This window comes from Sinocyclocheilus anshuiensis, unplaced genomic scaffold (genome assembly GCF_001515605.1).
Source record: "Sinocyclocheilus anshuiensis isolate Anshui unplaced genomic scaffold, SAMN03320099.WGS_v1.1 scaffold922, whole genome shotgun sequence".
In the NCBI taxonomy this organism is placed as follows: Eukaryota; Metazoa; Chordata; class Actinopteri; order Cypriniformes; family Cyprinidae; genus Sinocyclocheilus; species Sinocyclocheilus anshuiensis.
The window spans coordinates 258,097-268,696 of record NW_015539883.1 but is presented as its reverse complement, the minus strand read 5'-3'; the positions used below and the strand labels follow the sequence as shown (position 1 = coordinate 268,696).

The following is a 10,600-nucleotide window of genomic DNA, read 5'->3' as shown; positions in this document are numbered from 1 at the left end:
AAGTAAAATGCGCACGCCGCTTTTACAAGCTATTTAAAAGCAAAGGAAAGCAAAGAAAAGAGGGAACGCCCCTGCCCCCACGGTGATACCGGTATTATCCGTGTTGTCACACGTCGATTAACCGGTGGGAAAATTTCCTCACCGTCACAACCCTATTCTCGACATAATAAAAAATGCAAACAGCCAGACAGACACACAGAGATTCCTGCCTTTATTAGAGAGAAGAATATGTTCAGCCCCCTCCCTCCGAAGCTCAAAAAAGGGGATTCGGACCAGCACTAATGTCATGCCGGTGACTATATGCCACTGCAATAGACGCATTTTGCAGTATTAAGGTTAACGATTAATGGATTAATTGATCGTTAATTTAAACGGCGATCGATCATGAAAATGATCGAAAATTGACATCCCTAGTTTTTACGTTGAAGTACTTTCTCTTATGAGGTTAATTCTAATTTGTGGGATGACCCAAACCACCCAAACTTTGATAATTTGAAAATCCTATAGACTTGCACTAAAAAGAGGGGTCTGTATCTTGGGACGAGAATGTCTACAGAGGGTATCCTCTTTTGACTGCCAGCAAACAACTTCGAAGACCACCCTACCAACCACATAAAAGCCATTTAGAATACCTTAGAAACTGTATAGCAATGCTCTGGGCCTTGCAACCACCCACAACAACACCCTGGAATTGTGGCAATTACTTTTGTATGGGCAAGCACAATTAATGATTACAGTACACGACTTATAAAATCTGAACAGATTTTAAAATACTAGGTATTACACACTTAATGACTTAGCAAATGGTTACAGAGACAAACAGGGCATCATACACTAAATGAGTGAGGTTTACACATCACCAGACTTTCAAATAATTCCGAAAACAACAAACTCAAGGAGACGCATGACAAATTAAAAATAAGTTCAGAAATTTTTAAACATGTTTGATCTCCGCTGACTGGATGGAATCAGTCTAAAGCTAAAAAAGTCTGTGCCTATCATACTTTACGTGATTTTTAATCTGAAATCTGTCAACTCCTGACTACCCAAAATCTGCAGACTGGCTCTGACTTTGGCAACTAGCGTCAATTCCTCCAGATTTCAAATCAGGGATAAAATCTGATCAAATGTAGTGTAGTGTATTCCAGTATTAAGGGGCATTCACACTGAATGTTTTTGTGTTTAAAAATGTGAGAGGCAGGACAGTAGAATGAAAAAACTGAAAGATCTAGAGACACTTTTTTAAATAAACTGCGCTGTGTTTTTAAAATGCTGAAAACAATAGAAAAGCAGTGCATTGGAATTCAAAAACATGTTCTGTAGGATCGGCCCCCAACGTTGTCTTCAGAAAATGTACAAATCTAGTGATCTGAGCACCTCTAGTTGATTTAATTATAGAATATTGAATAAGTTGTGCGATTATTGTCTTAAAAAATCTCCCCATTTTTTCCGTGCTGATGCGGGGGTGGCGCGTTCATGTAAGCAGGGGGTGGCGCTGCCAATAACGCACCTAAAATTCCTTTGCTTGGAATGCCCATCCCTAGTCAACACCAAGTAAAGTTTTTAACGTAACAACAACTGACACAAGGCAAAACTAGATCTTTCTTATTATAATCAAGGCTGCTTGGACCGGAAATATGGAAATGGAAATGATGCAACACAGTACCCAGTAGCTCCAGCCACTTTATTGCTGAATTAAATGCTGCATATTATTTATTATTAATGTCTGACTTGCATCAAAATCAGCTTTTTCATGGCATAAAGACTTATAACCTCCCTAGTCATACAGATAAACATGGCACAAGTGTTATGTAGGAACATAGTCAGTTATGTCATCGCTTTGGCTCTCAAGTCAGTGGAAATTCCATTTGAATGGAAAAGGGGTAACTAATCAGCTCTAATGGTTTGTGAATACGCCCAGAGTTTGACTATTATTCAACCCATTGCTTCAGTTCCCTCCCAACCTGAATGAGCCTGACGAGGTAATAAGAATGCAGCAGAGCAGGTCAATGTGAAAGCTGGGAGCTCACCAGCTGTCATACTTACTTACATTACTTTATTTACAGCCTGTAAACAAAGGTTAGGTCATTGTGTAGAATCAGTATCTGGTAAAACAGTTTCTATGGCCTCTTGGTCTGTTCCTGTTCAGGAACCACAGACACCCATCTAGCTCATTTTACATTGGCAACTCTGTGCTCCACCTACAAGTTTGTAAAAGGAAAGTAAAGAACTGGGAAGGTAATTGAAAGGTTGTAAGTTCAAAGCCTCAAATGCTACACATGATAATTTTGTAAATAATACAGTGCCAGTAACAATCTGTTTGACACTCCAACAAAGAAGATGGCGGTATCCACCTTATTTTATAACTTCTGATTCATTAGCTTTTACAGGTTAATAACTATAAGAATAACAAACAATAGCGCAGGTGCAAGGTGAATGCTGAGACAGAGCAAGTCAAGTTGGTGATGCTGCACGTGTCAAGCTTGTCCATCTCCACTCATCCACAATTGAGTATACTTTGAATGCTGTGCGGATGTGGCTCTGCGCGAGAAGGAACAGAACGCAGAAAGTGAATTATACCCGGGCCTAAAGAGCGATGCGGAGCAGACGTCAGAGGATTAAAACATTAAATTTAATTATTATTAGGATATTTACATTTTATTGTAATATATTTATAATCCAACACCCACGATCCAAGCCACATGTTCTTATCTATTTAATTTAAATTATTTAGAATTTTGTTGATGTTTTTGTATGCTTCGTTTGGTTTGTGTAAAACGTCTAGCCTATAATTTGTTTGACGTTTTTTGCATAATAAAATCTTTACTGTTTAAATTGTGTTCATTGAACTGTTTTGAATGTAATTTGTATTGTGATCGGAACAACTTTATTATGTTATGTTAATATTATGTTATTACCTAATCAGAAAAAAAACATTTAATAATTATTTGAAGTAACTGCGTGGAAATTGAAAGCATGCATTGCACTACATAGTGTGATTAACATCCTGATGTCTGTCAGCCATCAGCGATGGACGATGGCATTGTCTATCGGCCCAACCCTTATTTGTATAGCTAAAAATAATTGGATGCGGATGACACTGGAAGCCTTGCACATTCAAGTTACAAAGGGCCACTCCCGCAAAAACAAAAAGTACCCGAGAACACTCCAAGCTGCAGAAAGCCGGATATCACAATAATATTGTTATTGTGATTTATTTTGCCCACAATAATAGTGTAGTGAAATTATGATACAGTGACAGCCCTATTACATATGTCGACATATGTGACCCTGGACCACAAAACCAGTCTTAAGTCACTGGGGTATATTTGTAGCAATAGCCAAAAATACATTGTATGGGTCAAAATTATTGATTTTTCTTTTATGCCAAAAATCATTTGGACATTAAGTAAAGAGCATGTTCCATAAAGATATTTTGTAAATTTCCTACTGTAAATATATCAAAAGTTAATTTTTTATTAGTAATATGCATTGCTAAGAACTTCATTTGGACAACTTTAAAGGCGATTTTCTCAATATTTTGATTTTTTTTGTACCCTCAGATTCCAGATTTTCAAATAGTCGTATCTCGGCCAAATATTGTCCTATCATAACAAACCATACATCAATGGAAAGGTTATTCATTCAGCTTTCAGATGATGTATAAATCTCAATTTAGAAAAATTTACCTTTATGACTGGTTTTGTGGTCCAGGGTCATATATTTGTTTGTTTGTTCCCCCTCAGGTCTCTATGTGTACACTGCCTCCCTCTGGCAGATGAGTAACCGGCGGAGCTTTACGTGTCGCAGTCGCACGGCCAGATAGTCCCCTGCGAGCGCGGTGCGTCCTCCGGCTCGCAGCATGCCCTCCACCAGCCGGGCAGGGAGCCTGAAGGACCCCGAGATCGCAGACCTTTTCTTCAGAGAGGATCCTGAGAAGCTCTTCACAGACCTCCGTGAGATCGGTCATGGCAGCTTCGGCGCAGTGTATTTTGTATGTATCGAATGTTGCAGTGTGTAGAATAGGATTCATAATTTTGATGCATGCTACAGAACATAATGAGAGGTTTGGGAGACTAAATTGTGAAATCTGATGTAAATCTTGCTCAGGCACGGGATGTGCGGACCGCAGAGGTGGTGGCCATCAAGAAGATGTCCTACAGTGGGAAACAGTCTAATGAGGTCAGTTTTCCTACATTCCACAATCATTACATACAGTCATGCAACAGTTTAGTTGTGGATTCAGCTTTTCCTTCTGAGGGTGGGCACTAGGCCTGTCAAAATGGCTGAAAAACTAAATTCGAATTTTGTACTTAAATATTATCAAAATTCGAATTATATTCGAATTTAAAATGCATAATTTTAGTCAGGGTGAAGAAGAGCTTTTGGCTTCTCTCCTGAGGCCACAAGAGGCAGTTTTGATGTAAACAAGATCTTCTCCGCATTGATGTTGTCTTTTTCTGCTATATTTTTAATGAACAACGCAGCAGCGCCGCATCTAGTGGCTTCAACTGGATAGGTTAACAAAAACATTATAATGCAACGACACTTACATCGTCATCGCATCTTGTGCGCCGCTGATAAGGCTGCCTCCTTAACGCACACCTAAAATTCGAATGCAACGTTTTTGCATTCGAATGTGGATTTTTATTTTTAATTCGACGAATATTCGAAATTCGACATTTTTTTGACAGCCCTAGTGGGCACAGTGATTGCATTATATTATTATATTACTCTTGTCCCATGGATTTAACTTTGTTTCACGTTCACAAACAACTGTGGCTTGGCTCTTAAATAGTGACTTGGCACAGTAAAATTTAGCAAATTAAAGTCAATTGCTGAAGTCACATTAAGTCTTGTGTAACACCACAGATTGAAGCGAAGCACCACGGCCATTCATACTTTTGCTGGTGGCAGCGTTTCCTTTGTAATTTCAGATTAGCAGTAATCGGATTACACGTAATCTCTACAAAGAATCCGTCAGAAGCTTTTAAGACTGACTTTCCTTTTCGGGAGCTGTACTAGTAAGTCAGTATGTCCAGTCTGCTCACATCAGTAGTGGATGCAGTGATCTGGTGGAAAATTGGAATTCATTGTAATCTTTTCTGGCTGATTTAATGCTTGTTTGTCTTTACTTAGAAATGGCAGGATATCATTAAGGAAGTCAAGTTCCTCCAGAGAATACAACACCCAAACAGCATAGAGTATAAAGGATGCTACCTGCGGGAACACACAGCATGGGTAAGATCTTTCTCTTTCGTTTCTAAATTCTTAATTTTCACTCTCACTCTTTGGCATAACATGTTAATGAGTATATAAACACAATAACCATTTCATATTTTTTTCCCCTCTTCAGCTTGTCATGGAGTACTGTTTGGGCTCTGCCTCTGACCTCCTTGAAGGTAAGATACAAAACATTTAGTTTTTTTTTGTTAAGCATTATCAGTATTACATCCAAAATATGGGTTTTGCTTCTTTATTTTCAAACTTTAGTTATAATCAAAGCATAGCTTTAATATTTAGGTGTATTATTTTTAAACAGTAGAACATGTCGCTAGCAACACCAAGTAATGGGTTTGATTCACAGGGAATGCATGAGCTGAAAAAATGAGTTCCTTGAATGCAATGTGTGCCACTTTGGATGAAAGTTTCTATCAAATGCATTAATGTAACTGTAAATGATTGTCAGTTTGAAGAACATTCACCTTTACCGCTTTTGCTTAGTTCACAAGAAGCCCCTTCAGGAAATTGAGATTGCAGCAATTACCCATGGTGCTTTGCAGGGCCTTGCATACCTTCATTCCCATAACATGATTCACAGGTTTGTGGGTTTTTCTTTTTGATGATCTTACAAAGTGAGTACTTGTTCATTAAGTGGTGTTAGGAATAGAGAACCAGTTCCACTGGAACCAAATTAATTTCATGACACTGGTTCTGCTAACTGTTTTTGAACGTTTGCATTCTTGTAGCAGAACACTTTGTATACTCTGACAAGGTTTCCTGCACTTATTCAGTTATGGCACAGTGTAGTGCCAAAGGAAGTTATTTTAGCTTTAGTTGTAAGGTTGCATTGAATGAAATGCAGGGGACAACAAACATACAGGTAGGGTTGCCAACTTCAGAAAGGGAAAATAAGGAACAATTGTGATTCGTTATAGGAAAATAAGGGACAGAATAAGGGAAACTAAAATATTTGTACTATACCACAAGTGTATGTCATTTCCGTGTCTGCAGTTAAAGGTGCAATAGGTGATTGTCTTCAGAAACATTTTTTGTTATGCTGGTTGAAAGTCTCTTCACATCCGGATAGCAATCATTAAAGGGGTCATATGATGCGATTTAAATTTTTCCTTTCTCTTTGAAGTGTTACAAGCTCTTGGTGCATAAAGAAGATAAAGTTGCAAAGACTAAAGTCTCAAATCCAAAGAGATATTCTTTATAAAAGTTAAGAGTCAGCCACGCCTACCTAAAACGGCTTGTTCTAACACCCCCCCCACATATCTACATCACTATGTGTTCACACACAGACGAAACTTACTAGAGAAGTGTGACATAATATACCTCTGTAAATAAATACTATTTAAATTCACATGTCGCACACTTTAATGCCCTTTGTATGGAACATGTGCTCAGCCTATTATAATGTTGTCTCTGGTGTTCTGGTCTGTGAGCGTAAATGCGTTCAGGGGGCGTGGCCTTGGATGGGGATTGCAGGGAAGGTGGGACGTTCACTTTCAGTGCTATCAGGCTAAAGTTAGCATTTTCTAAGATCTCCTACTGCACCTTTAAGTATATGTATAAAAGTTTCTCAAAAATAATCACTTTTTGCTTAACCTATTTATGTACAATTACTCTATAAAGAATTTTAATGTCATACATTAAAAAATAAATAAAAAATGGCACACGCGTTACACACAAACCATCGACCTGAGTAATTTGTACCATTATAGAATTGTGACTGCACAAGTGGTGTAGTAATTTAGGAAGTGGATATACTGTGAAATTACATAGTCTACATACATGGCTATAGGGCATAAAATTTGAAGGTCTGAAATGTCAAGTCAATAAAGCATTTTTTAAAAACAATGGCAAATTTTTGAACTAAAAAATGTTATTGCCACCATAAACCCTATGAATGAATGAAAATGTATATTTTTTAATCAAAGAGAACTTAGAGACTCAGAGTATGGGCTGCTTTTGGTTCTTAAATTTGTGCTTAAATAATGAGGTCCAATTTTAAGAATACACTAAGTTAAAATGTTAAAAATTTGCCTTTTTTTCTTCTCTTTTTAACAACATTAACTTACAATAGTGAAAGACGTCTTCTCTCAGGTTTATTGCATGTTTTCCTGCCTTGCTGAATGTTCCATTGAAGAAAAGTTAAGCAGCCAATGTCCCAATAGGGCGCGGACATATTGCGCTGATTTGGGAACAGAGTCTGCGCAGTAGTGAACTTGGGACCCGAGTCTGTGCAGTAGTGAGCGAAGTGGAGCCGCGTCCTGCCCACACTCCCGCAGAGTCGATCGCAAGCACACGCCCCTGACCCTTTTTTAATGAGCCTGACTGCTCTAATTTTTGTCTGCTGCTTGCCGTACAAGAAAGAGGCTTGTGTTAAAATAAGGTAAATGCAGCTCCAATCTCCTCCTGAAGATCCCGAAAAAGTTAGTTGGTGCCTCAGTTTGCTCAGAGAAGCTGTCAATCTCAGCTGTCAATCATGACGTCACATTCCCATTTTTATAGCATCACATAACTAACTAAAACCAAAATTCTTTTAAAATTCTTTATTATTTAGTTTGTCTCACGTCCCATTAGATTACATGAAGAGGGCGGGGTTTATGACCTATACTGGGACCAACCACCTGGGGGCGATCGAAACGTTTTGGCTTCACTTGCTTATGATCAATAATCACCCAAACTTGAACGCTTTTTTGATGCCTTAAATACGGGACGATTCCGTATTATACGGAATGGTTGGCAACCCTTCATACAGGTCACTGTATTCCAATTCAACGACTCTTATGAGCCAATTCATTTGAATTAATTCAAAAAGACTTATAATTGCAAAGTCACACAGATATTTATCTATACTTCAGACAGCACTGCCTGTGGAATCGAGGGAAACTACCTCTAATTTTGACTGTTATGCATGTCATTCTTCACTTAGGGATATCAAAGCTGGGAACATCCTGCTGACCGAGCCTGGACGAGTCAAACTGGCAGATTTTGGTTCTGCCTCCATTGCCTCCCCAGCCAACTCTTTTGTGGGGACACCATATTGGTGAGCACACTGGTTATCTCTGAGTAATAATGATTCCATTCACACAGCCTGGTTACTAACATGGCCACCTCCTCTCAGGATGGCCCCTGAAGTGATTTTAGCCATGGACGAGGGACAGTATGATGGAAAGGTTGACATCTGGTCTCTTGGGATCACCTGCATAGAACTAGGTGACAAAGAAGTGCTGCTCATTGTAAATTGAATTGTGCATCTTTCATGTTGTGAAAGTCAGTCTTACTTTTTCTTCTCCCTTTTGCTGTAGCGGAAAGGAAACCTCCTCTGTTTAACATGAATGCGATGAGTGCCTTATACCACATAGCGCAGAATGAGAGCCCTACACTGCAATCGAGTGAATGGTGAGTCCACTAATATATACACAAAAATAGCTGTTTGCATTAGGGCTAGGTAGTAAATCAAATATTGTGGTGATTATTTTGTGTGTGTATTTTAATTGACTATTTTTCATGCGAATTGCAAGTATGCAAGCATTAAGAAAACCATTTTAATAAAGTTTCTGATTTAAACTTCAGTAGCAAAAATGGCATTAGAGAAGTTTAAAATAAGTTAAAATAGTTCAAAATAAAATATAAAAAGTGGCATTTTCCAGATATTAAATTGTTTTTGTAAAAATATTTGTAGGTAAATATTGCTGTGTATTTGGTGCATATAAATGCAGATAATTAAATATTAGTTTAGTTAAATCTACTTTACAACCAATGTATGTTTGGCTGAAATGAAGGTTCTTCTAATTGAAGCAAGGTTCTTGTAGGTCTTTGGCTAGAATCAGACAGAATGTGTTTTTTGCAGTGAGAGGAGCCTTTTTTAAATTGTTTTCTATTGGCAGTGTGTGTTTTGCGTGCTGCTTATGCGCCCTGGGCGCCTCGTGTTTTAGCAGCCTGTTGCACCTTACATTTTTGTAGGAGCGCTCTGAGCAACTGAAGTTGAAAAAAAAATCAACTGAGCAGAAAAGCGTCCGACGTCATTGTCCATTGTCCAATCGAATGAATGGAGAGGTGGGCCTTCCGTTGTGGTGACGGACGTTTACAGTTGCTTGGAATGTCCAGAAATGTCCGGAATAATGGAGGAGAAACTTGTGGTTTTTTAAAGTTTCTGCTAATATGACAGTTTACTTAACAGCAAACCAAAGATTTTAGAGCGCTCGCAGTTGTGGCCTAATGGTTAGAGAGTCAGACTTGTAACATGAAGTTTGTGGGTTTGAGTCTCAGGTTCGGCAGGAGTTGTCGGTGGGGGGAGTGAATAACCAGCACTCTCTTCCACTCTCAATACCACGACTGAGGTGAGACCCTTGAGCAAGGCACTGAACCCCCAACTGCTCTCCGGGTGCCGCAGCAATATGGCTGCCCACTGCTCCGAGTGTGTGTTCACTTGGATGGGTTAAATGCAGAGCACAAATTCTGAATACGGGTCACCATACTTGGCCACACGTCACTTCACTTTTCACTTTCACTAAAATCCTTGATTAGACTGACAGGACAGCTGATTTGGGCGTTGCGTATAAGAACAACAACAACAAAAATGTAGCACACTGCTCTTTTCTAAATTACAAAAAAAAGTCAACCAAAAAAAGCCTCGCTTTTCAAACCTGAAAAACGCATTGTCTGATCCGGGGCCTTAAAATGGTCTTAAAGTCTTAATTCACCTTTCCACAAGTTAAGGCATTAAAAAGGTCTGAAATCAGAGCAGAAAGTCTTAAACTGTTAAAGTAATTAAACTGATGAATGTAATTGAATGTTGCATGCATTTCTAAAAATGGAATGTTTTCTGAGAAATTGAAAATTGTTTTAAAAAAACGAACAAAAATCTGTAAATAGGGTATGAAAATGTATTTTCCCTTTTGTTTCTTCAGTAAATGTATCTTGATTTAAGAGTCTTTAGACATTTGAAAAATAAGACAAAAATACTGGGGAAGAACATCCCTTTTTTTGTATTATGAAGGTAAAGGTTATTTTTTCATATTCTAGTGATTGGGAGCAGAAGTATTCAAGCCTTAAAGGTGGGGTATGTATTTTTTCAAAAACACTTTAGAAAACTGAGATGCACGATAGTATCGGAACTTTATCGGAATCGGTCGACAAAAGCTTAAAATGTAAACATCGGCATCTGCCGATTAAAAAAAAAAAATGCTGATATGCTTTGCCGATAAGACTAATAGCTCACATGTGCTGTGGGTGTGCTAGCGATAAGATCACATCAGCAATGTGGTTATTCTTGAAACAAACTTTTGCCTGAATGATGATTAGTTTCACTGTTTTGGATCACCAAATTTAAAGGTGGGGTATGTATTTTTTCAAAAACGCTTTA

The 10,600-nt window shown here is 38.3% G+C and overlaps 1 protein-coding gene across 3 annotated transcripts in view; it reads left to right on the top strand.

The window, feature by feature from the left end:
• Positions 1–10,600, top strand: part of LOC107685478 (serine/threonine-protein kinase TAO1-like) — a 53,048-nt gene that overhangs the window by 32,744 nt on the left and 9,704 nt on the right. For 2 of the 3 annotated variants that reach the window (XM_016482069.1, XM_016482068.1), the window contains exons 2-9: positions 3,747–3,994; positions 4,111–4,182; positions 5,140–5,241; positions 5,357–5,402; positions 5,725–5,821; positions 8,165–8,278; positions 8,357–8,448; positions 8,541–8,634. In XM_016482069.1, coding sequence (XP_016337555.1) covers positions 3,863–3,994; positions 4,111–4,182; positions 5,140–5,241; positions 5,357–5,402; positions 5,725–5,821; positions 8,165–8,278; positions 8,357–8,448; positions 8,541–8,634 — 749 coding nt within the window. In that variant the 5' untranslated portion in view covers positions 3,747–3,862. Of the gene's footprint in view, positions 1–3,746; positions 3,995–4,110; positions 4,183–4,948; positions 5,025–5,139; positions 5,242–5,356; positions 5,403–5,724; positions 5,822–8,164; positions 8,279–8,356; positions 8,449–8,540; positions 8,635–10,600 lie in introns of those variants that run through there. The other variant, XM_016482070.1, reaches the window with a different exon arrangement.